The 26,908-nt window shown below is 37.4% G+C and overlaps 1 protein-coding gene across 7 annotated transcripts in view; it reads left to right on the top strand.

Moving 5' to 3' along the window:
* Nucleotides 1–26,908, top strand: part of CSDE1 (cold shock domain containing E1) — a 40,434-nt gene that overhangs the window by 11,655 nt on the left and 1,871 nt on the right. For 2 of the 7 annotated variants that reach the window (XM_012466646.3, XM_012466647.3), the window contains 16 exons: nucleotides 6,601–6,799; nucleotides 8,091–8,200; nucleotides 8,601–8,693; nucleotides 9,312–9,409; nucleotides 11,257–11,338; nucleotides 11,633–11,761; nucleotides 11,906–12,031; nucleotides 12,637–12,849; nucleotides 14,679–14,819; nucleotides 14,905–15,069; nucleotides 18,298–18,405; nucleotides 19,014–19,189; nucleotides 20,046–20,158; nucleotides 21,631–21,750; nucleotides 24,918–25,096; nucleotides 25,914–26,077. In XM_012466646.3, coding sequence (XP_012322069.1) covers nucleotides 6,601–6,799; nucleotides 8,091–8,200; nucleotides 8,601–8,693; nucleotides 9,312–9,409; nucleotides 11,257–11,338; nucleotides 11,633–11,761; nucleotides 11,906–12,031; nucleotides 12,637–12,849; nucleotides 14,679–14,819; nucleotides 14,905–15,069; nucleotides 18,298–18,405; nucleotides 19,014–19,189; nucleotides 20,046–20,158; nucleotides 21,631–21,750; nucleotides 24,918–25,096; nucleotides 25,914–26,077 — 2,216 coding nt within the window. Of the gene's footprint in view, nucleotides 1–4,843; nucleotides 4,991–6,600; nucleotides 6,800–8,090; nucleotides 8,201–8,600; nucleotides 8,694–9,311; nucleotides 9,410–11,256; nucleotides 11,339–11,632; nucleotides 11,762–11,905; nucleotides 12,032–12,636; nucleotides 12,850–14,678; nucleotides 14,820–14,904; nucleotides 15,070–18,297; nucleotides 18,406–19,013; nucleotides 19,190–20,045; nucleotides 20,159–21,630; nucleotides 21,751–24,917; nucleotides 25,097–25,913; nucleotides 26,078–26,908 lie in introns of all 7 variants that reach the window. The other 5 variants (XM_012466648.3, XM_012466649.3, XM_012466644.3 and 2 more) reach the window with 4 other exon arrangements.

A 26,908-nucleotide genomic window follows, 5' to 3' on the forward strand; every position in this document is an offset into this window, starting at 1 on the left:
ACGACTGAAAGCCAGTCTTTTGATCTCTGTGTTCTTTCAGGAACTTTAGTTGATTTCTTGGGTTAGAAATGAAGTTTAAATTTGACCTGAGATTTGTTCCAGTTCTACTTTTATTAAAGGATGACTAATTTTGTCAATGACTTTTTCAATTTTAAAAGTAACTATGTAGAAAAGCGTAGAAGGTCTAAACATTATGAGGCTGAACATACATGTCTGTTGTGTTTTCTGTGATATGAGTAGGACCTAAAATAGTGCTGATGCATTGTAGGAACTCAGTTGTGGTTGAATGAATAAGGCACTGGTTAAGAATGGAATCAGAACTGGATTCTATTCTCATATTTGGCATTTTTAGCTCTGTGCCCTTAAGATGCCTAAGTGTTTTCTCATCTGTGAACATGAAATTAGATTTTCTGGTCTTTAAATACATTTGAAATCATACTATATAAATACCTTATGTCTCATTTCCTAATGACGTCTTGAACCGTAAAGTGTGTTAGACTTTAGATTATTTCCAGGAATTTGTTATAAAAATATCTTTGTTAGAATACTTGTGCATAAAGCTTTTTTCACATTACAGATTTCCCCAGGAGAGCTTTTCTACAGTGCACTTATTAAGAAAAATATCTGTACATTTTGATACATGTTGCTAAATTGCATTTCTAAAAGGTTGTACCAGTTTACTACCATAAGAGTGTACGTGTTATTCTTAGCTCACTTTTTCAATATCTAACATTTTTTATCTTTGCTGGTTTGGTATGTGAAAGTATTAATCTGTTTTATCTGAATTTTTTTATTGCTAAAATTCAAATTTTTTAATGTTTAAGATTTTGAACCTTTGTGTTTAAAGTTGAATGATTGATATTCAAGGATGATTTATTTGCTAACTTAGTATCTTTCAGTAATTTCACATATGAGTGCCTGCTCTGTGCCAGGCACCATTTATCTAAAATCTAGAGATTTAGCTTTGAATAGAAAGTTCCTGCCCCTCAAGAATCTTATATTCTGGTAATCTAATTCTACTGATTTGCCTAGAATTGTCAGTACTGCTCTGGTGTATTTATACTTTTTTCCCTAGGTTTGAATTTAAAAGCTTGTACTTTTTGTGTAATCAGGTATCAGTCCCTTGAGATTTTTTTCAATTGATTTCAAATCTAGAAAGTTCCCCCTTGCAAAGATTTCACAAGTATACATATCCAGGGTGTGTGTGTGCGTGTTTTGGGTTTTTTTGTTTTTTTTTTTTTTTTTTTTAGACAGGGTCTCACTCTGTCACCCAGGCTGGAGTGCAAATCTAGAAAGTTCCCTCTTGCAAAGATTTTACAGATATACACATCTGGGATGCGTGTGTGTGTGTGTGTGTGTGTATGTGTGTATGTGTGTGTGTATGTGTATATATGTGTGGTTTGGGTTTTGTTTTTTTTTTTGGAGACAGGGTCTCTCTTTGTCACCCAAGGTAGAGTGCAGTGGCAGTGTCAGGATAACAGCTTGACCTCCTGGGCTCAGGTGATCCTCCCACCCCAGCCTCCTGAGTAGCTGAGACTATATGCATCTGGCTAATTTTAGCTAACATTTGTATTTTTTCATAGAGATAGGGTTTTGCCATGTGCCCTGCTGGTCTCAAATTCCTGGGCTCAGGCGATACACCCACCTCACCCTCTCAGAGTGCTCAGATTACAAGCGTGAACCACGGAGCCTGGCTGGTCTTTAAATAATTTTTTAAGGCATTTAACTCAGTTCATCTGAATACATTTTTATGTGCTGTTAGGCAAACAACTAAGTTGTGGATTTTTTTTCTCCCTTTAAAAAAGAAGCCAGATAACATTTACCTACTGGTTCCTTCTACCACCACCTTTATTGGTGTCTTTTATAAACCAGGATCTGTTGAATTATCTACTTCCATTTGCCCTCTAATTTTATACGATTGTTTTTGTGATAACTTCCATTTTGTTTAATAGTAAAATACAAGTTTTTTTGATGCTGCTGGTAAATAATTTGAAGCTGGGTGTGGTGGTGCACGCCTATAATCCCAGCACTTTGGGAGGCCGAGGCAGAAGATCAAGACCATCCTGGCCAACATGGTGAAGCCCCGTCTTACTAAAAATACAAACAGGAGCTGGGTTTGGTGGCGTGCACCTGTAATCTCAGCTACTTGGGAGGCTGAGGCAGGAGAATTACTTGAACCTGGGAGGCAGAGGTTGCAGTGAGCTGTGATTGTGCCACTGCACTCCAGCCTGGTGACAAGAGCAAGACTCCGTCTCGAAAAAGAAAATAATTTGCTGCTGGGCATGGCAGCTTACACCTATAATCCTAGGACTTTGGGAGGCTGAGGCGAGTGGATCACCTGAGGTTAGGAGTTCCAGACCATCCTGACCAACATGGCGAAACGCTGTCTCTACTAAAAATACAGATTAGCTGGGTGTGGTGGTGCATGCCTCTATAATCCCAGCTACTGGGGAGGCTAAGGCAGGAAAAGCACTTGAATCTAAGCAGCGGAGGTTGCAGTGAGCAGAGATCGTGCTGTTGCACTCCATCCTGGGCAACAGCAGCGAAACTTTGTCTCAAAAAAAAAAAGTTTGCAATGCCATAAAAATACAGTTTAGCCAAATTATCGGGAATTATTTGAAAAGTAATTAACATGTCTTATCTAAAGTTGTTTGAGTGGTATGTGTTTACCTTTGGGAAAATAAAGGCCTCCTCCAAATGGATAAAGGCTAGGAAAAGAGAGCTCTAATCAGCAAAGATTCTGGGAGAAGGGGAAAGCTTTTTCAACTCTTCTGGTACGCGTCCAGGGATGAGATGAGAGTCAAACAATAGAACCCAGATGCCAACATTCTTTTTGGGGAACAATTTAGAGTATTAAAAGAAAATGCTACCATTGATGCTTTCTGATTCTAGTTCATTTTCTCTTTGGGTGAGAAAAAGAGGATTTCTATCTCCTACCTGCAGAGATGTGTAGTAGGATTGCAGATTTGAGAATATGAGTTTTTTGCAGCTTTCAGGGATATATTTCAGATCATGTCATTGTGTTCTTGTTTAAGTAGTAATCAGAACTATAAACATGAGGCCAGGTGCAGTGTGGCTCATGCCTGTAATCCCATCACTTTGGGAGGCCAAGGGGGCGATCACTTGAGGGCAGGAGTTCGAGAACAGCCTGGCCAACATGGTGAAACCTGTCTGTACTAAAAATACAAAATTAGCTGGGTGTGGTGGTGCATGCCTGTAGTCCCAGCTACTTGGGAGGCTGAGGCAGGGGGATCTGCTGGAACCTGGGAAACAGAGGTTGCAGTGAGCTTGGGCTACAAGGTGAGACTCTGTCTCAAAAATAAATAAATATGCCCTGGGCGACAGAGCAAGACTTTGTCTCAAAAATAAATAAACATGAAAGAAGCACAACTTGAAAGTCATTCAGTGATCTAGAATAATGGTTCTCAATTTTATACTGCTTGTTAAAAACATGTATTGGTAATATGTGTATATGTTTATAAATTGTGTAATTATAATTCTGTCTTCATTGTAAAACAGTGGTACAAATAAAGAGAAATATGAATTGAGGGATATTATAAAAATAGTTTAGTTGTGCAGAAATGTTCTGTTCTCCCTAGAAATACTACATTCTGGATTGCTGGTTTTTAAGTGTTTGATTTTAAAAAGCTTTATAATATGAATTAATATAAGGTAAATCTACATGTAGTATGTTGTATTGCATCTAATATAAGTCCATATCATAGTCTTGATTTTAACTTTTTGGCATACTTGTCATATTTCATTAGATGGTTTCTTTCTTAATGTGGAGGTTGAAGAACTAGTACTAGGAATAGAAATGTCAGTTCCCATGCTCTTTATATCTGCTTGCCTTATCTTCCATCTGAGGTTCTTCTGCAAGAATCTTTCAACCATTTTGTCTGTTTGGTTTTGTTGTTCTGGGATGAAGTCTTGCTGTGTTACCCAGGCTGGAGTCCAGTGGCACAATTGTGGCTTACTGCAACCTCTGCCTCCTGGGTTCAAGCAGTTCTCTTGCCTCCACCTCCTCAGTAGCTGGAACTACAGGCCCATGTCACCATGCTTGGCTAATTTTTGTATTTTTAGTAGAGACAGGGTTTTACCATGTTGGTCAGGCCAGTCTCAAACTCCCGACTTCAAGTGATCTGCCCACCTTAGTCTCCTTGTGCTGGGATTACAAGTGTGTGCCATCACACGTGCCCTCATTTGTCTATTTGTGAAGGTAGTTTAGTTACACTAGATAACTAAATTTGTATACCTCCTTATTGAGCATATTGTAATATGCCAAGAGCAAATGAGTGAGGACTTCACTGTTGGCCTCTTACGAAGTTCTCCACTCTTCCCTCAGAATACTTGAGTAATATATGATACTTGTAGGCCATCTGACATACCAACTCGATGAGACCTAGATTATAAATACATAGTAAATATTTATAAAAGCTCATTTTTATCTCTGGGCAGAAAAATCATTCGTTATTTTCTTCCACACCCCATTGGATTATCTATGTATACTCTACTTTAGGGAAACTAGTGACTGAAAATGATAGGTTCTATTTAAAGTTGCTGGGCATTGAAAAGAAATTGGACTGAATAGTCTTACTCCAACAACTATCAGAGTCCTTATGGCATTTTCAGAATTGTAGATGTCATCGTATGTTTTAAGGGCTTTAAAAAAATACATTTCACCTTTTTTAGTAATGTTAATGTTCTATATTTCCTATGTTAACAGAAATCTAATTAATTATATTTTGCTAAGCCTGAGCTAAAAATGTATAAAGGTTGACTGTCAAATGTGCATTAAATTGTTATTGATCGTATTTATCAACATTATACTATGTTATAACAGCTGTTTGAGATGGAGAACCTTTTTACTGTGTCATCAGATCCTCACCCCTCTCCTGCAGCCCCTCCTTCACTTTCTTTACCCTTATCTTCATCTTCTACCTCATCTGGGACTAAAAAACAAAAGAGGACCCCAACTTATCAGAGATCTGTAAGTCAGGAAAGCAGCCACCTTAGCTTATCTTGCTTTGTGTTAAGAGCATGACCTAGGATTGCCACTCATTCTGGTTGAAATGTCCTGCAGACTCACTTTCTAACTTCCCTAATGTTTTTTTTCACCTTCAGTCTCAGTACTGAAGATAACTTAGTAGTTTAGGGTGTTGCTGCTCAAAGTATGTCCAAGAATCAGAAGCATTGTTACCACCTTGGATCTTAATAGAGCTGGAAAATCACCACACGCACTGAGTCTATTTTGTATTTTAACCAGAGTGCCAGTTAACTTCATTTGAGAAGCTCTGGTTTAGAGCCAGACCTTCTTGGTTTTATTCTGCTGTTTGATTTTGGCAAGTCATTTAACTTCTCTGTTTTCTCGTTGGTAAAATGAGGCTAATACTTTCTTGTGAGCTTTTGTGAAAGTTAGGTGAGCTAATATATGTCAAACAGAACGATGGCTAGTGTAAAAGAATTAGAACTTAATTACCTACAGGTGTGGTGGCTTTGATTTAACATGATTTGACCATCACACATATTGTTGACTCATACTTTGGTTTGTCTTTCTAGAATTTTACTTTTTTCCTAATGAAAATATATCCTTTTTATTAATAATGCCCAACATCCACTTAAATGGAAATACTTATAAATCAGATTTTCAATGAAAGGGCCTAAAACATAACTGTAACAGTTTGGAAGTACCATTACTGTGGTAAATTGTAGACCTAGGCTTTGCTAAGGATTTTGTCCTATTTTGTGCTTCACTTACAGTTTGTTTTTGTTGTTTTACTCAAGTAAGGCAAAATGAAACATCTAATGTAATAGTATTTTATGACTAGCAGGTTCCATTATATTACTTTTAAATAGCTCCTATTTTGCTAAATGGGAAAGAAATGATAGTTACAGTTTTCATAATCTGTGTGAAAAGTGAAGGGTATTTTTCAGGTAAAGATTTCTTTTAATGTGCCTATAAAATAATTCAGCATTTTAAAAATGAAAATGCTTTTGCTGTCTTGGAGTTTTGTCTCAAAAGTTTTCTGATGCACTATTTTGGATAGTCTTTCACTAAAGGACCTAAGCATGAATTATTCTGAAGTTTTCTAGTTTAGATATTGCATTGCATAGAAAGTTTAGTTTATTTTGTTAATCTCTACTAACTTTAGATGTGTCTTCCAAATGCATGACTTACTAAATAGTATTAAGGTATCGGCTGGAGTTTCAAAATAGATGTTACCAAATCTCTTAAGGAAGAGTCTTTGGTAGTTTGTGGCTGCTGTCTCTTAATGTTAATTGCCTTTGTTCTGAAATTGTTTTAGTAATTTTCAGTTCGTGTAAACGCAGTAGTTGCTGTACCTTAATTATTAAACCCCAGAAATTCTGTTTTTATTTGGTAAGTGGAAATTCTACCGTAAATGGGGGCACTTCCCCAATATAACTTGTTTTCTCTGAAACGTTTTATTAGCTAAATAAATGTTGCAGTAATAAAAGTCCATAATCTTCCTTTTACTTTTTTTACCTTTTTATATGGAAGATTTAGCGACTTACTAAAGACTTAATATACTATGGAGATAATATATAGATCTGTATATATTCTTTTTCTTTTTAAAACAGATGAGCTTTGATCCAAATCTTCTCCACAACAATGGACATAATGGGTACCCTAATGGTACTTCAGCAGCACTGCGTGAAACTGGGGTTATTGAAAAACTATTAACCTCTTACGGATTTATTCAGTGTTCAGAACGTCAAGCTAGACTTTTCTTCCACTGTTCACAGTATAATGGCAACCTGCAAGACTTAAAAGTAGGAGGTAATCTGTCAGTTCTCCTTTGTAAAAATGTAATCACAAAATTTGTCTTGCATGTCAACTTGATCATGAATGTTTTTCAAAAAAATGTTTTACGTAAATAACATTTTGGACTTTTAGTTGTACTGTTTACTGAAGACTATCTGTATAAACCAGCAGAATCCTTAAAAGATGTCTTTGCACATATTTACAATAAAATGCTTGGAAGATTTCTTTGTTGTTTCCCCTAATGATGACAGTTTACCTGTAAGATTTTAAGCCAGTAGGAATATTGAACTTTTATAATGTTATTTATGTTATTTTATCAGGTACTATTTTTGATAGTACCTGAAAAAAGTAATTCTTAGAATGTCACTTCTTAGATTATATGGAAATTCATCTTGGCTGACACCATACCAATTATTTTCACAGGCGTGGCATTGTATCTCAAGCCTGTATTCCCAGCATTTTGGGAGGTGAGGGCAGGCGGATTCCTTGAGCAAAGTAGTTCAAGACCAGCTTGCAGCCTGGGCAACATGGCAAAACCCCATGTCTACAAAAATTAACCGGGCAAGGTGGCTTGTGCCTGTAGTCCCAGAGCTTCTTGGTAGACTGAGGTGGGAGGATCACTTGAGCCCAGGAGGTAGAGGTTGCAGTGAACTTAGATGATGCCATTGCACTCCAGCCTGGGTGACAGGGAGACCTTGTCTCAAAAAAAAAAAATTGTTTTTACATGTGAAAGTGTTTGGCTTACTAAAGGACTGAAATTATGAGGCCTCCGCATTTTTTAAAAAACATGTTTGAGAAAAGAGCATAATAGCTAACAAGATGCATCTATAGGAGCATTGTTTTGGTTAATCCTCATGGCAGTCCTATTTGGAATTATTCTCCTTTTACATATGAGAAAACCGAGGGACAGAGGAGTTGGAAAAAAAAAATTGCCAAAGGTTATGATTGTTAAATCGTCTCATCTGTAGTATATGTAAATGCCATAAAAACTAACATTAAGACGTGGCTCTCTGAGTGTAAGATGGTGGTTCTGAAACAGTGTGTATCAGAAATATGTGAAAGACTTGTTAAAACACAGATTGCTATACTTGATCCCCAGAGTTTGTCTTTAACTACGACTTGAGTGAGGTCCAAGAATTTGCGTTTCTTTTAAGCTCCCAGGTGATGTTAATGCTGTTGGTCCAGGCACCAGGCTTTGAAAACCACTGGTTTAAGGCAATTCAAATGCTATGTTAAGTATAGCTCGGAAGCAAGATAATGTTTTGCAAAAATAAGTGAAACAAACATAACACATTGTTTATTTTAGATGATGTTGAATTCGAAGTGTCATCTGACCGGCGGACTGGGAAACCCATTGCTGTTAAACTGGTGAAGATAAAACAAGAAATCCTCCCTGAAGAACGAATGAATGGACAAGTTAGTGACTTTGATGCTTTGTGTTTTTATAGGGTCCTGCATTTGCATATCTTTCACATTAGAAAAGGAAGATTCTCCCCATCTCCTCAGTTTGCACGAAAGAGAGCTATAGTATATAAAGATTATTATTTTAAGATTATATCAAAAGCACTGGCATTTCTTGACCTGAAATAAAGATATGGTCAAGACTCAATTGGGTTTTTACCTACAACCCTAAGTCAATGCTTACAGTCAATTTATGTACTGTAAGTTTGAAACTTGGCAGCATGACATCCTCTTGTGGATCATATTAAAATGCATCCCTGTGTATAGTATAGAGGATATTAAAATTCAGTTTATATTGCACAGTGCTGCTACTGAAATGATTAGCAATGGAAATTTTTTTTTTTTTGACTGGTAGGTTGTGTGCGCTGTTCCTCACAACTTAGAGAGTAAATCTCCAGCTGCCCCGGGTCAGAGTCCAACAGGGAGTGTATGCTACGAACGTAATGGGGTAAACTTGTGTATTTTTCTTAAACCTTTGCCTGATCCACCATGTGATCTATAAGCGTACTTTAAAATTTCAAAATAGAAAACGTAAGCTGCAGTTGTTAAAATCAGTTTTAAATTTGGTTTCTGAGAGACTTCAAATGCAGCATAATCAAAAAATTTAAAAAGAAAAATTCCATAGGACTTCCAAGTGTCTTAGCTTGCCCAAGTATGACCTTAGTTAGAACATTAAGGTAAAATGTTCCTTTTAATCACTTTTTTGGGGGTTGTGGGGGGGAATCTTTTTTTCTGGTTTCTTTTAAGCACTAACGCCACCTTTTTTGTTTGGAATGTTTTATATAAAATTGTTTTTTTGAAATGTAACTACAGTCTCTGGGCAAATGCTTCCACATGTGTAAGCTTTTTGAAGTTGGATTGCTGCTCAGCTGTGGACTCGCAGAAGTCATCAGCACCATGGAGGGGAAGTGTGTGTTTATATGAATAAGATAACTTATTTGTCATAAAGTATTTAATTTTAAGAAATTTGGCTTAAAATGCCAGTATAAGAGGTTTTTAAGTAAATCACAGTATACAGTTAATATGCATCCTGCCAAAATAGTAATAATGATTTATTAATTCACAGGAAGTATTTTATCTGACTTACACCCCTGAAGATGTCGAAGGAAACGTTCAGCTAGAAACCGGAGATAAAATAAACTTTGTAATTGATAACAATAAACAGTAAGTTTTGTATTTTTTTTTTTAATTTCCTCACTTAAGTGTTTTTTGGTTTTGTTTTGTTTTCCATTAAGAAATTTGAAGTGAGTTAAAAACCTACCTTGTAAGTTTGGATAGTTTTCATGAACTTTTAATTTATTAGCTAGTGATTTGGGATCTATGAGTATTACAGCCATGATGCAGAGTGTCAGAAATAGGAAGATAATTAAAACATTGTTAGGGTTTTCAAGGACCTGTTCTAGAGATCATGAAGGTTTTTCAAAAAATAGTGTTTTGAGGGAAGGATATAGTCACTAGAGAGTGAGAGGGGAAAAAAAGCATTATGGATAGAAGTATCATGTCATGTTTTGGGGAAATGGCCAAAAATTTGATTGAATTGACCAAAAGGTTAAGTTTAAGTATTCTTCCACAATTCTGGGAATCTTTGAAGTATTTAAAACAGGGAAGTATGACTGATTTAGATCTTTGGAGGTGGTGGAAGTGATAGACTTTTGAAAAATGGGGATGCGGCTGACAAGAGTTAATGATGTGACAGTTAACATGAAAGATGACTGCCTAATATGGATAGATTCAGAGGATGGGGTGAAGGAGTCAGGTCACATTGAGAAGATAGAATCATCAGTCTTAATTGGTTTAGGTAAAGGTGGAATTGGAATTCAAATGAGTCCCAAATACTGTTTTTCTGGCCTGGTCTACTGGGCAGACCATAAACTGGGCTAAGGAGATAAATGGAGAAAGTTGAAGGTGGGAAAAGAATCATACTTTATTTTGGCAGTTTTTGAGTGTTCACATGTTTTTGATATATCTGGGTAGAGGTACCAAATTACAGTCTGAAGGCCTGAATTTATGTAGTTGTTAATCCTCAGAACAGCCTTACCTGGTGAGTTTCTTCATCTATAAAATGAGGTATAAGTTCTCACAAAGTTACCTGTCGACGTTCATGCCGCTTTTAAATAGCAGACATTTAAATTCCCATCTGACTAAAGCCTTTTCACTACAGTAAGTTACAAAAGCAGGCAGACTTTTTCTGGTGTCTTTGTTAGACTGTTACATTTTTAGGGGGCAGAGGGAAAGCACATTTTGGGTTATTTGTCCATGAAAAATTAAGGGAAGTTAATTGCTTGGTGTATATAGGTCTCTTAAAACATTTAGACTAACAGTACCATTGTGTCTTAAATGTCTATGCTATCTTAAAAACAAAATTGAATTTACATTGCTGCTGCACAAAGATGAGGGTATAAAAGCAGCATGTGGTGTCTCTTGTTTCCATTCTCCAGTGGAGGTGAATATCATTATTTTTAAAGTGTAGCAAGTTCTCTTAAAATCACTTCATTCAACTTTTATGGCTGTTTATGCAGAAATAATTAATGAGATAGCTACTAAATTTAGCACTCACTGGAAATATGGCCGTTTACTCATAATTAATAAAATAGCTACTAAATTTAGCAAACTTTGTAAATTCTAAATTTCTAAAACTTTAGTATTCCCCACCTTTGGTAACATTTGCTTTATGGCTTTCAGTTCTTTTGTTGAAATAGAAAAACAGAGTAGAAGATCATGCACCCATGTGTAAGTCTGTGAAAACAAATCTTCCAACAACAGTCCCAGAGTAAAATGACATATATATATATTTGCCAAATGTAGGCAGCTAGGGAGTTGAAGTCCTTTGCTTATGAAGCCATATGAAAATAATCAAATGTCATAAACCTTGTATTTATTCTTACTGATGATAGAATTCTTGAAGCCCCAGGAAACTAGTTTGTCTAGACTCATATCTAAGCAAGGCAATATATTTTTAACCCCTGTTTCATTCCTCCTCCTCCTTGAAGTTATTTTTTGTTTTTTTCTAGTACTGGTGCTGTAAGTGCTCGCAACATTATGCTGTTAAAAAAGAAACAAGCCCGCTGTCAGGGAGTAGTTTGTGCCATGAAGGTAAGTGTTGAGTTTTTCTTTGGCCACTTTGTGTTGTTAAACTCAAGCCTTTTTTTTTCTTTTTTGTCTTTACCCTTTAAAAATATTTCACTGTTAACCTCAAAAGTAGTCTCTTAAAATTCGTTGGTTGCTAATACATTCTATTCTTTAAAATTGGCTGTTTAATTGATAATATTAGATTGTACTAAATTATATTGTTGTGACTATGGTAGCAATTTTACAAAAATTATTGGTTTTAAGTTGTAATCATAAATTTGTACACTCAGTGATAATAATGTTGATTTTTTGTTTCAGGAGGCATTTGGCTTTATTGAAAGAGGTGATGTTGTAAAAGAGATATTCTTTCACTATAGTGAATTTAAGGGTGACTTAGAAACTTTACAGCCTGGTGATGATGTGGAATTCACAATCAAGGACAGAAATGTAAGAGAGTCAGCTAACTTGATGTTTTTGACCCTTTAAGATCAGAGGTGCTCATGTTTTTAAGAAACACTTAAAATTACGTGATTCTTCCTCTCCCTGTCCCTCCCCCGCCACCACCACCACCTCCAACCCCTTCTGTTTTAGGGTAAAGAAGTTGCAACAGATGTCAGACTATTGCCTCAAGGAACAGTCATTTTTGAAGATATCAGCATTGAACATTTTGAAGGAACTGTAACCAAAGTTATCCCAAAAGTACCCAGTAAAAACCAGGTAAATAATCTTTTTCAGGCGAGTCCTGTTTTGCCTCAGTGGTAATAGAATAATGTGGTGTGATACACTGAAATTTTATCCTATTCTGTTAATATACTGTGATAGTAGAACAACTGAGTACCTCTTGTTATGTATATTTAAAGTAAAAGTGAAACCACTGATTTATATATCCATGAATATGTTTTTTTTTTTTTTTTTAACTGGGTGATGAGAAAATGCTAGTTAAATTGGAAAGCATCTGATTGGATTAGACTGCAGTTCAGGTGTACATTTGTTCCCTCCTCTGCCCCTGCTCCACCCCTCCAGTTTGTTTCTTTTGTGGGGAAAGTGAGGACACGAGTGGTGTCTTTGCTGAAAAAATTCTTTAAATAAAACCTTTTGGTACCAGAGTGCAGGGTCTTAACTGCAATGTTGTGATTTTATTGTTGATTCATGTGACCATAGAACATGAAACTTTCACGTGGGACTTACGTTGTCAACACCTTTTTTTGCTTCAGGGAACTATCTGTTACAAATAACGTGGTTTACTATGTGTTCTTCTTGTTCGACTTAGAAGTAGGAAGGATGAGAAATCTCCAGCTAAAATCATTTTTCCTTCTCATCAGAATGACCCATTGCCAGGACGCATCAAAGTTGACTTTGTGATCCCTAAAGAACTTCCCTTTGGAGACAAAGATACGAAATCCAAGGTGACCCTGCTGGAGGGTGATCATGTTAGGTTTAATATTTCAACAGACCGACGTGACAAATTAGAACGAGCAACCAATATAGAAGTTCTGTCAAATACATTTCAGTTCACTAATGAAGCCCGAGAAATGGTAAGTGTTGTTTATTACTAGATATGTATCTAATATGCCAGAACCAATGTTATATTCAAGTTTATACTGCTAAATTAAAAATTTTCTTAAGTTAAATGACCATAATGGAAGGTGATTAAGAACCATAGATATTTTAGTCAGTCTGGGTTCTCTCTGGCAGTTATCTTGGAAGTATATGTGAAAATTTTTTTGAATGGAACTCTTCAGAGTCAGTGATTCTCTGGCCCTTAGTATGAAGACTAAGAAAATTCAAGTTCATCATTGTAGAAAGTAGATTTTCCCAAACTGTTTCCTAAGGCATTAATCAGTGGTGGCTTAAGTTTTTAGGAAACACAATTCTTCCTCCAGTGTGGTCCAGGGAAGCCAAAAGATCTAGACACTAGAACACACAAAATACACTAACACCAGTGATAGCTGATGAGTTTTAAAAAGAAAAATCATGACCAGGCGAGGTGACTCACACCTGTAATCCCAGCAGTTTGGGAGGCCAAGGTGGGCGGATCACTTGAGGTCAGGAGTTTGAGACCAGCCTGGCCAACATGGCAAACTGTGCTCTGCCAAAAACACTAAAATTAGCGTGATGTGGTGGGTGCCTGTAATTCCTTGCAGTGAGCCAAGACCATGCCGTTGCACTCCAGCCTGGGCGACAGAGGGAGACTCTGTCTCAAAAATAAGTAAATCGCAAGAATATCTGATCATGTTTTAAAAAGGTTTAAGAATTTGTGTTGGGCCATATTCAGAGCTGTCCTTGGCCACAGGTTGGACAAGTTTGCAATTAAACCAAAGTCAAAAAGGTTTTGATTTGGCAGAACTTGGCAAGTTATTTTTAAAGAGTTTATGTCCAAGAGTGGCGTATACCAACCAGAATTACTTCCCAAACATGTTTTATGAATTTGGTTTTATGAACTCACTTTCTCAGACAAAATTTACATTTAGTTATGTTTGGAATCATACTATCTACACTATAACTGAGTGTTGTCAGTGGAACTAGGTACATTGAATGAAAATTTGAGATTTTTTTAACCTTTGCCTTTGAAGAACTGATTGTACTTGACACAGTGTATTTAAAAGTATGGAGGTCTGAATGTGTGATTTTTTAAAAATGTTTTTGAAGGCAAGATCTGTTCTGCTTTATAGTATGGAAAATGTAACTTGGCTACCATCGGAACTTAGCAAGGATTAAATGTTAGAATATTGTTTAGGTCATATTTAAAACTTACAGAATAATCACTTCTGCAGTGAGCAAATATGTGGTATGTAATACAGTCGCAGATTGATAATTTATTCATTGTTTCATTAAACATGAGTACTGACCGTGTTCTAGGTCCTCTTGATACAGTGTCCTTACAAAGCTAATAATTTAGTGAAGGAAAAAGAAACAGGAGAAAAGATTTCCTATATTTTATTCTTCAGATGTAAATCTTAACTCCTTCCTGTGCCTAAACTCATGCAATTTTTGAGGTAGAAACTAGAGAAATGCCTTTGTCTACTTTGGAATTGTGGATCTGTAAATTATTGAAGTTTCTGGAAATTGTCAATAGGCTTGGGCTTTTCTGAAATACATTATGTTCATGTATTTACATTCAAATGTAATTTTTTTCCAGTGCATATTTGCCAGGAAGTAACAATTGGGGAGTCTTAGAAAATTACTCAGATTAAGTTAGTTTATTGAAAGCGATGAGTTTGTACTTAAGTGAGAACAGTTCAAATGTGGAAACGGTATTTGTCTCACATCAGAGAAATGAATTTAACTTGATGGTGCATTTAAAGTTGAATGTTGCCTTACTTGACAAGATTCACAGCCAGTGAAAATATTATTTGGGTTTCAGGGTGTGATTGCTGCCATGAGAGATGGTTTTGGTTTCATCAAGTGTGTGGATCGTGACGTTCGTATGTTCTTCCACTTCAGTGAAATTCTGGATGGGAACCAGCTCCATATTGCAGATGAAGTAGAGTTTACTGTGGTTCCTGTGAGTTGTTTTTGAGAAAAGTTGGGAAGTGTTTCTTGATGCTTTCTTTTTCAATTTAAAGTTAATTTTGTTTTATCATTTTTAGGATATGCTCTCCGCTCAAAGAAATCATGCTATTAGGATTAAAAAACTTCCCAAGGGCACGGTTTCATTTCATTCCCATTCAGATCACCGTTTTCTGGGCACGGTAGAAAAAGAAGCCACTTTTTCCAATCCTAAAACCACTAGCCCAAATAAAGGCAAAGAGAAGGTAGGTTTTGCATAATCCAAATGATTTTTGTAGCTCTATATTCCTCTTCTGCTTTAATTAAAGGCACATAGTAATGAATTACATTTATAATCAGTCGAGTTTGTCTCTTTCATAATTTTCTGTCATTTTAACAGTGAACTAAAGGAAGGTTTCTTAACCTCAGCATTATTGACATTTTGGGATGGACAGATTCTTTACTGTGGGAGTGGGATGTTTAGCAGCATTTCTGGCCTGTACCCACTGGAAGTCAGTATCTTGACCTCTTTTCCCTGCCTTCCATTGTGATAGCCAAAAATGTCTCCAAGCATTGCCAGATGTCCCTTGGGAGGCAAGTCAACCCCAGTAGAGAACCACTTATATAAAATGATAGTAGTGTCTTCCAGGCAGTTTAAAACTTTCAAAGTTGGGTAGCCTCAGTTCACACATTTGAACTTCATATATTGAAAAATCCACTGAATAGGAAATCTGAAGATGGCTGAGATGATTTGTCCTTTCAAGTTAACAAATTGAGAGTTGTATAGAAACAATTAATTCATACAGCATATAAAATGTTGCTATTAAGGTCAGCAAGAGTGCTGTAGTGAAAATTATGGGATGGTTTCACTAAGGTATTGACATTTTTAATAGATGGAGATAGGAAAGAGCATTCTTCACAGTAAAAGTACAGATGAGAAAATTTCAGGGTTTCCTTAGGAAGCAGTGAGTAACTAGTCTGACAGGATCTTTTGTTTTGTTTTGTATGTGGGTTTTTGTTGGTGAGGGAGGTTAAGGGAAATAAGGATGAAAAATCAGGGTCTAGCTAGACTGGGAAGGTGTTGATTACTGCTTTAAAGAATTTAGACCTTGGCCAGGCACGGTGGCTCACCATCTGTAATCCCAGCACTTTGGAAGGCTGAGGCAGGTGGATCTGGAGTTCGAGACCAGCCTGGCCAATATGGTGAAACCCCATCTCTACTAAAAATACAAAAAAAAAGAGCCAGGTATGGTGGCAGGCACCTGTAATCCCAGCTCCTTGGGAGGCTGAGGCGAGGAGAATCAGTTGAACGTGGGAGGCAGAGGTTGCAGTGAGCCAAGATCATGCCACTGCACTCCAGCCTGGGTTAACAGTGTGAGACTCTGTCTCAAAAAAAAATAAAAATAAAAATAAAAATTTAGACTTAGACTTTGTTCTGTACTTCAAGGAAAAGATTTCTTTTGGATAGTGACATCAGGTATATGCTTTGGGAGAATAATGGCAGTTATATGAAGCCTAGATGGTGTGGAGAAAGACAAAAAATGAAAAGGATTACTATGCAATTACTCGGATAGTTAAGGTAGTCCTTGAACTAGGGACAGAGATGAGAGATACTGGAAAGTCATGTTGTAATTTAATAATTACTATTAGCCAGAAAGAGCAAGGCTAGTATCTTGCTTATCACTTATTGTAGCTTGGGAAATTATTTCACCTCTGAGCTTCAGTTTTTAAATTTCAAAAATGATTGTGTAATAGTTTAAAAAGCCTTCAAAGTACCTAGCTCATAATAGGAATTTCACATGTGACAGACAATACTATTAACAAAGATTAAAAAATACACTTCAGTGGGGCTTATTTTTAATAGCTTTCAATTCTTGGAATGCTCTGCTTCCCAGATGTGTCTGGCAAAACTGGCTTTATGAAGATTGCCTTTGTGTGAGACTCCCTGCTCTTCTATTGTTTTTTCCTTAGTCCAACAGTACGTTAATACACTTGATCTTGGTCAAAAGGCCAAGAAGCAATAACAGTACCTTAGTAAATCCTTCTTATAGTATATAACACTTATCTGTTTATGAATCTGTCTCTGCTGATCTGGACTACCTCGGCAGGGATTCTCCTATTTCTATTTAATATATTTGATGTATAGTATATTGTTAGCTGTTGACTGGAACCTGAGGTTGGTAGATAGAAAGGGTTGAGAGCAAAAGGTGAACCGTAAGCTTTTGAGTTTGGCTGACTTATGGAAAAGTTGATGACACTGGAGTCAGACCTGAATTCACTGATACTGTTGTTAACCAAACTCAAATCCTCTGGATTATTTTGTGTTGGCTTTTGTAACCTTGGTAAGGTTTACTTAATTCCTCAGATTTTTCCAATTTGTAAAATGAGGGAAAAGAGAAACCATGGAGGTGATTTTGATGTAAGATTAATTTGATAATACATCATACCTGGTAATATTGTAAGTGTTCAATAAATAATTGTTATATAGCAGTTACAGAAGGAATATGGTAAAAGAGGAAAATTGCTTTTGAACATGTCATAGTTTGTAATGAGGACTGGAGCTTAGGAAGGAAGTCAGGGCTAGAGTAGGGATGTGGGCATTAACTCCATAGAAATTTTGAAACCATAAAATCAGTATAAGTTATGTAGTTGCTGTACACTGTCATTATTTACTGTATGATTCCATATGACACACCTGAACTTTCTTAGACTTTTTAAATTTTTTTTTTAGTCAAGTGCGCTAGTGAGAAGGGGAGAAAGAATAGAACAAGGAGGTTTGATCTGCAACTGACTAAGCAATCAATTAAGATAACAATACCTTCAGACCAGCCCTTAGACTTTTAAAGAGTTAATTGCTCATACATGTAAGACGATTTAAGTGTTGTTTCTCTTCAAAGTCTGGTATTTTTTTAAAAGTTATTGTTGAAATACTGGTATAATTTTTAATCACCTCCTTTATGTCAAGTGCTCGAAATGTACTAGATCATACACCAGATTCTCATACATTGATAAGTATATTGATTGAGATTATATATTAAATACTATGCAAGGTGCTGTGTGCTACTAAAAGAGGATACTTCAGCTTCTTTGGGAAAACTTGCCCTATAGAATTTCCACCTCGTCAGATGTAACTGGGAAAACTTGCCCTATAGAATTTCCACCTCGTCGGATGTAACACACCCAGTTTAATTTCTGATTGCCTATGAGGAGCACTGTTGTGTTAAACATTTTCAATAAGCGTTTTCTCCTCAGTTGCAAAAATTAGATTCTTAATTTTTAATTGAAGACCAATTAAAAATTACAGCAGATTGAGCTAGTCTTAAGGCAAGACCACCTTTTATTCATATGAATAACCTGTTATTAGAAAACCTTGGAATAAGACATTTTTACAGCTGTACCAATCCTTTGGCTCAAGAATCTGTAAGAACTATAGTTGCTTCTGTTGGTTTTTGTTCTTGAGATTGTTTTCATTGTATTTTCAAATATCTCTTTAGGAGGCTGAAGATGGCATTATTGCTTATGATGACTGTGGGGTGAAACTGACTATTGCTTTTCAAGCCAAGGATGTGGAAGGATCTACTTCTCCTCAAATAGGAGATAAGGCAAGATAATTCTGCTCATTTGAGAGAGGGTTAAGAGTTATCATCTTAGTCATAAATCCTGCAGGATGGGTTCTTCAAATTTTATCAAGTTTTGCTGACGTATATTTTGTGTTTAAAAGAAATAGATGAATGTCTTTCTATTTGAAGCAGCTTATTAAAACAAGGTCTGTCAAGCTCTTTGTTAATCAAAGCTTTGTTAATCTAGCTGTTTAAGCATTAGATAAACATGTTTAAATCTGTTTGCTTAAATGAAATTATTATTAGTAAGAAAGTTAAAACAGTTACTACTGAAACATTATCAAAGTAAAAACACAGCAAAGATTTTACATTGCTGTTCTTTTTTTTTTCTCATGTATGTTTGGTTTTTGGATAGCCCTCTAAAGAAATTAAGACTCTGTAAGGAAAATAGACTGAAGGATAAAACTGATCCTTTGTGAAAAGTGAGATGACACATAAATGTTTTGGTGGAAATCAATTCCATTAACGTAGTTACAAAGGATACTTGGAATGAAAAGCATGCTCTGGGGGAGTTATATGTCTTGTTTTCTGAGTTAAGGATATTGGTATGGAAGTGATAAGGTGTTAATGAGCATCCTTAATTTTCACAGGTTGAATTTAGTGTTAGTGACAAACAGAGGCCTGGACAGCAGGTTGCAACTTGTGTGCGACTTTTAGGTCGTAATTCTAACTCCAAGAGGCTCTTGGGTTATGTGGCAACTCTGAAGGATAATTTTGGATTTATTGAAACAGCCAATCATGATAAGGAAATCTTTTTCCATTATAGGTAAGGTGTGATTTTTAGGAACTTATGGCTAGCTTACCATCCATTCTTTGATGCTGGAGTAAAAAACATTTAGTATTGATTGATTATACTTGTTGAGTCCCAGATTTTATATTGATAGAATTATGACAAGATATAAACTGAAGTTAATCACTGATCTCTATATATAGAGCATGTGGCCAAAAGAAATAGAAAAAGCCTGTGCCACCCTATTTTATGTGTTGCTACCATAGTATAGTGGTAAATAATACAGTATAGTGGTCAAGAGTAAGGGGTCTGGCTGGGTATGGTGGCTCATTCCTGTCGTCCCAGCACTTTTGGGGGCTGAAGCAGGTAGACAGGAGTTCAAGGCCAGCCTGGGCAACATGGTGAAACCCCATCTCTACAAAAAATACAAAAATTAGTCTGGCATGGTGGTGCATGCCTGTAATCCCACCAACTCAGGAGGCTGAGGTGGGAGGATCACTTGATGTTGGGAGGCGGAGGTTGCCATGAGCTGAGATTGCACCTCTGTACTCCATCCAGCCTAGGTAACTGAGTGAGACTCTGTCTCAAAACAAAAGTAAGGGCTCTTAAAACCAGACAGTTTAGTTTTTGAATCCAGGCCCTGCCACTTAATACCTGTGTAATTTTTATCAAATTAACCTCTTGGTATCTTAGTTTCATTATCTTAAAGTTGGGAATAATGTTACCTCTTCATGGGGCATTGTTGTAAAAGAGTCATACATAGAAAGTACTTAAAATGGTGTCTAACATAAATAAGCATGTCAAGCCATGACTGTTACTGTAAAATAAAGGCTGCTTGCTACTGTTGATGTTTGTGATAATGTTTAGTAAATGTTATTTCCTTTCTCCTTAGTGAGTTCTCTGGTGATGTTGATAGCCTGGAACTGGGGGACATGGTCGAGTATAGCTTGTCCAAAGGCAAAGGCAACAAAGTCAGTGCAGAAAAAGTGAACAAAACACACTCAGGTAATACATTGTGACTTCTTATTCAGCCAAGGCTTTTAAGTGGGAGATAAAGGATGGGGTAGTAGACGGAGAGGAGATGAGGCCTAATTGTTCTATATCAATCATTCTCATGTGTGGTTCCCCAGAACAGCAGCATTACCTGGTTGCTTGTTAGAAATACACGTTCTTGCCGGGCTGGTGGCTCAGGCCTATAATCCCAGCTCTTTGGGGAGGCCAAGGCGGCTGGATCGCCTGAGGTCAGGCATTTGAGACCAGCCTGACCAACATGGAGAAACCCCTTCTCTACTAAAGATAGAAGAAAAGTTAGCTGGGCATGTTGGCACATGCCTGTAATCTCAACTGCTGGGACGGCTGAGGCAGGAGAATCTCTTGAACCCAGGAGATGGAGGTTGCGGTGAGCCAGGATTGCGCCATTGCACTCCAGCCTGGGCAACAAGAGCGAAACTTCCATCTCAAAAAGAAAAAAAAAAGATTATCTGACTCTATCCCATACCCACTGAAACTCTGTGGGTGGGCAGTCTGTTTTAATAAGTCCTTTAGGTGTTTCTGGCATACACTGAAGTTTGAGAAGGACTGGCCTAGGTATTTTAGGTAATTTGCTTTATATTTTTAATTCATTGATGTCTTTTAAGAAATAACCCCAAGATAGCCAGTTGTGGTACTAGATGCCTGTAGTCACAGTTACTTGGGAGGCTGAGGTGGGAGGGTCACTTGTGCTGGTAGATTGGGGCTACAGTGAGCCATGATCATACCACTGCACTCCAACCTGGGTGATGGAGCAAGACTTTGTCTCAAAAAGAGAAAAAATTAACCGAAGATTCATATAAATCTCCATGGAGTAGGGAAAAGAGGCATTTCCCTAGAAGACTGTTTTGGAGAAGAATGAATCTAAATGTGAAAAATAATGGGGAGAAAATTATTGTAATTTAGGATCTCTAAAAGACCTGCAACTTATTTTTGGCTCTCATCTAAACTCTTAAGTGTGTGTTATGTCTTAGACACTGGGGATATAGCAGTAAAGAAATCAGATACATCCTGCATTCATTGACCTTATGTTTTGGTGGAAAATACGGGGCAGACAAGGAGTAAAATATTGTATATGATGTTTAGTAAGACAATAATACGTGTAATAAAGATAGGACAGTATATAAGCATTGGGATTTCCATTTTAGAGACCAGGAAAGGCATCTGGAAAAAGTAAGAGAGCAAGGCATGTTTTATTTATGAATACTTCTTAATTCCTTAAACAAGTTTATTTAGGAAAATCAGGCATTTTGATGGTAGTTTAGACGTATTTAAGGTCAAGCAGCTGTTCTAGAATTAGAACTTGGCTTCGGGTTCCCTATCCCATTTCAATAGCAGGCAGCCAACCTATCCCGTTAACATTTGTGCTGTTATTTTTTTGCTTACTTGTCTTTCTGTACAGTAGAGATGAAATAAAATTGAAGGATGCACATGCCTTTGTTTTGTAGTGAATGGCATTACTGAGGAAGCTGATCCCACCATTTACTCTGGCAAAGTCATTCGCCCCCTGAGGAGTGTTGATCCAACACAAACTGAGTACCAAGGAATGATTGAGATTGTGGAGGAGGGTAAGGATCATCACTATCAGGTTGTTTGAAATTTGCCATAACTTCAGATGAGCACCTGTAAAGTTTTAAAATATGGTGCTCATTGCAGTTTTCAGGTTTCTTTAAAACTGAATTAAGAAAAAGTGACTTCTCTCTCATGCTTGCTTTTTATTTTTATGCCCCTTGAAAATGAGGTCAGTCTGGGTTTACTGAAAAAACTAACTGTTTTGTGAACATATGACTGATACATAAGTAATTATGAGTTATATTGAGATAGACTTAAGAACAAAGTCTCATACCAAAACATTTAATGTTGAGTATGTGATAATAAAATACTCAGTTTCCTCTATTCACCAGTATTTAAATCAGTAACCATTTAATTCTGTATTTTTGCTTGCATGAAAGTTTATCTGTTTCTTTTTCCCCCCACCCCACACTACACAGATGCACCTAGCTGTTTCTTAATAGCTAGAATTCTGTGAGGATCCTACTTCTCATCTCTAGCTCAGGGTTCCTTTCATTTTCTGCTTTCCGCTTGTTCCCGCCCCTGCCCCATCTTTAAGAATTCCCAGAGTTCCAGTACACCAACTTTTTGTGATCTGTAATTCACGATAGAAACAGAACTCTGCAGATGATGATTAGGATAGCAGAATTACATGATGGTGGAGTAGGTAAGAGGGTTTGAGTATTTCAGCCAAAGATGATGGCTTGGTTTACAAAGAGAATAATAAGTCCTTGTATCATCTGAGAGTCACCAAACATAAAGTGGTGAATAGCAAGTCATTTGGGAGAAGGAAATGAACTTTGATAACCTATTCCTTTACCACATAGGATTCTTAGAATTTCTATTTTACATAAAACCACTGCTCCCCCACCTCTAAATAGGAATTGGCAATACAAGTGAGTCTTTTAAACAAATGCCATGAAATCACACCCCTAAAAAGGCCATGGGAGTATGGACTACTAACTTTAACTCATGATACAATATCAAATTGCCCTTGCATCTCCTCCTAACATGCTGCTTTTACTTCCTTTCGTATCCCCACTTCCCAGTCCACTTATTCTTCAGCACTGACTGTGGGATATAGTCCAAAGTAAGGATTTTGTGGAAAAGAAAACTTTTTAGGCATCTCTAAGCCTGGGACTAGACAGATCACATTTTCCCATTTGGTAAGAACTAGCTCTCTTATTTAGGAACACAACTGTAACTGAGTATAAGACTTTGAAGTTGGGCAGACCTAGATCTGGACATCGTTCTGGCATATAATCTTGGTCAAATCTTTACTAGCTCAGTTTCTTCATCTTTACGATGGTAATACCTTCAATCTTGGAAGGTTCTATATAGTATGAATCAGTATGTGCATCATAAATGGTAATAATTGTTATTCCATGAGGTCAGACCAGCTTCCCCAATCACTCTTTCTCATGACTTAATCTCTTCAAATTTATCTCCTCAAAATGTTTTGATTCCTGTATTTAAAATAAAGAAAAAAATGGCTGAGGCCAGGCGCAGGAGCTCATGCCTGTAATCCCAACACTTTGGGAAGCTGAGGTGGGTGGATCACCTGAGATCAGGAATTTGAGACCAGCCTGGCCAACATGGCAAAACCCTGTCTCTACTAAAAATATAAACATTAGCCAGGTATTGTGGTGGTTGCCTATGATCCCAGCTACTCTGGAGGCTGAACCCAGGAGGCAGAAGTTGCAGTGAGCTGAGATCATGCCACTGAACTCTGTTGCCTGGGCAACAGAGCATGACTGCATCTCAAAAAAAAGAAAAACGGCCAGGTGTGGTAGCTCACACCTGTAAACCCAACACTGGGAAGCCAAGGTGGGCAGAGCACTTGAGCCCAGTACTTTGAGACCAGCCTAGGCAACATGACAAAACCCTGTTCTACAAAAAAATTAGTCAGTCATGGTGGTGTGTGCCTGTAGTCCCAGCGACTTGGGAGCTGAGGTGGGAGGGTTACCTGAGCCCAGGAAGTCAAGACTGCAGTGAGCCATGATTACAACACTGCACTCCAGCCTAGGCAACAGAGCGAGACCCTGTCTCAACAACAAAAATTCTTCACTTGTAATCATCAAGAGGATGTTTAAAAGCGTTTCTGAAGCTTCCACTTCCCACCCGTTTTTTCTCATGTTTTCCCTTTGTTGACTGAACACATTTGCCTGGATGCTGAATTCTTTGGCATAGTTTTTATCTGTAGCCTGCACTGGCCTCCAGGCAACTTTATACTTTGAGGCAGGGCTCAGCATATATAGTGGCCTTTTTTTATGATAGTTTTCTTTGAAACGCAGCCACAAGCATTTGTTTATATATTGTTTTTGGTTGCTTTCTCACTACAACAGCAGAGTTGGCTAGACAGGATGACTTACAAACCTAAAGTATGCACTATCTGGCCCTTTAGGAAAAAGCTTTTTGATCTCTGATCTGGAAAAAGGAAGCTATTAGTTGGAGGGAGCCAGAATTGGAACAAAAAAAGGAGATGGAGTGTTCAAGAAATTTTTCTAGATTGTTTTTGCCTATGCCTGCCTAGTTGTTTACTGGCTGATTATGGGACAAAAATATTTTTGGCTGGTTGGCTCATATTGTGAACTTGGGAAGAAGATACTCTTGTGGACATTAGCAACCCATAGTGCTTAAAACTTAGGTAATGGGATTGTAAATGACAGTATGATTTTTCTTTTAATTTATAAATCCAGTTTAAAATTATTCATCAGCTAGTAAACTACTGATGAGCTGTCATGTTCTCATTTGGTTCCACGGTAGTATTTAACATTTAGGATTTCATTTAAGCTTTAAGGTGAAACTTCCAAGTATTAAAAATAGGCCGAGGCGGGTGGATCACGAGGTCAAGAGATCGAGACCATCCTGGTCAACATGGTGAAACCCCATCTCTACTAATACAAAAAATTAGCTGGGCACGGTGGCGCGTGCCTGTAATCCCAGCTACTCAGGAGGCTGAGGCAGGAGAATTGCCTGAACCCAGGAGGCGGAGATTGTGGTGAGCCGAGATCGCGCCATTGCGCTCCAGTCTGGGTATCAAGAGCAAAACTCCGTCTCAAAAAAAAAAATATATATATATATATATATATTGTTTTTAGGTAACGTAAACTTCCTAGGATCATCAGCAGAGGACTGTTGTGAAATAATAGCTTTTAGACTTTGTATCTGTTTTTTCCTACAGGGAATATGAAAGGTGAGGTCTATCCATTTGGCATCGTTGGGATGGCCAACAAAGGGGATTGCCTGCAGAAAGGGGAGAGCGTCAAGTTCCAGTTGTGTGTCCTGGGCCAAAATGCACAAACTATGGCTTACAACATCACACCCCTGCGTAGGGCCACAGTGGAATGTGTGAAAGATCAGGTAGGTGCTCGCATCTCTGCATCTGAATTTGATCCTTCTATGAGTTGGTAACCAAAACCGTGAAATTTTTTTAGCCAAGGGGAAATCATCAACATTGATTTGTTTTTTATTTCTACTTTAGCTTTTTTTTCAGTCATTTGAGGTAGCCTAATAAAAACAGAAAACTACACAAAGAAAAAGTGACTATATTAGCAATGCAAAAGTAAGAGTGGTGTTAGTAACTAATATTACACAATGGGGAAAATAAGTTTGGGGTGAGATTTCCAGAATAGAAGGACTATATGGGTTTGTACACTTTTGCTTTGAGCTGCTTTTGCATAAAGCTTCTTTTGCATAAACACAGAAATCGTGTTCACAAGTACTGAAAAAACAAGCTTAGGGCAAACAAGTTTAGTCTTATTACTGAGATCTCAGGGAAATTTGAGTTCTCAATGTTTTTCATCAGTACAGAGAATACTAACATTTTCTATGGCTGCTTCATAGAATACTGTAACCCAGCTTAATTCTAGAAGGGATCAAAACAATGTATGTGTTGAAGTAACAGCTTCCTGATGAGTTTGCTTAATTCAAAAAGCTTAGTTCATAATATATGAAGGAACTTTTATTTGTTTGGGTCAAGTTTATGATAAATGGCACTGATTTCAAAGATACATTTCTTCGCTGACAAGTTTTACCACAAGCAGCTGGATTGCAGTATCAACGTTAATACCATGTTTTATACATCCTTAAGATAATAGGGACAGGCATTGTGCCTCATTCAGAGTGAGGTGTGGCATGTCTTCTCTTTTTTAGCTACTTCCTTTCTTTTTTTTTCCAGTTTGGCTTCATTAACTATGAAGTAGGAGATAGCAAGAAGCTCTTTTTTCATGTGAAAGAAGTTCAGGATGGCATTGAGCTACAGGCAGGAGATGAGGTGGAGTTCTCAGTGATTCTTAATCAGCGCACTGGCAAGTGCAGCGCCTGTAATGTTTGGCGAGTCTGGTGAGTTTTGTTATTGTGGTTTGATAACTACCCTGGAGTATCTCAACTTCTGTAGTCTCTGTTCGTCACATTACTTTACTTTTCTGTGCCTTGTTTTTCCCCCTCTTCTGCCACTTTTTATTTCTTGATACTTCCTACTTCTAGTCTAATATAAAAAGATTTTATAGTACATGTTTTTAAGATTTTTTTCCGAATTCCTTTTCTTCCATTAAGTCATTTCTGGTTATATAGTGCTTAAAATTCTAATAGTTTAACCGTCCTGACTCATAATGCCACTTTGCTTCATCAGCCCCCCCACCCCCCCCACCGCCCACTCCAGAGACAGTCTCACTCTGTTAACCAGGTTGGAGTGCAGTGGCACCATCACGACTCATTGCAACCTCAACCCCCTGGGCCTAAGCAATTCTCCCATGTCAGCTTCCCAAATAGCTGGGACTACAAGCATGTGCCACCACACCCAGCCAATTTTATTTTTTGTAGAGACATGGTCCCACTATTTTGCCCAGGCTGGTGTCAAACTTCTGGGCTCAGGTGTTCCTCCTACCCTGCCCTCTCAAAGTGCTGGGATTGCAGGTATTAGCTACCACGTCTGCTACCTTGTTTTTTTATGCATCTGTGGAACTGGTCAGTCCGATTCCATTCAAGTCTAGGGTCTGCAAATGATTCCTTCCATTCCTATTAAGTTGGAACATGGAGTTAGGGAAAATAATATATAAACAAACTTGTCTGTCTTGTCTTTCCAGCTAGGTAGATGAGGTGAGAGTCCTGTCATTAAAAGTGAGTCATTTGGGCAGTTAGATAGAAAACACACTCCTTTGCAAGTGCTTGCTA

Source organism: Aotus nancymaae, unplaced genomic scaffold, assembly GCF_030222135.1.
Source record: "Aotus nancymaae isolate 86718 unplaced genomic scaffold, 86718_ANA_hifiasm-v0.15.2.pri h1tg000007l, whole genome shotgun sequence".
Classification (NCBI taxonomy): domain Eukaryota; kingdom Metazoa; phylum Chordata; class Mammalia; order Primates; family Aotidae; genus Aotus; species Aotus nancymaae.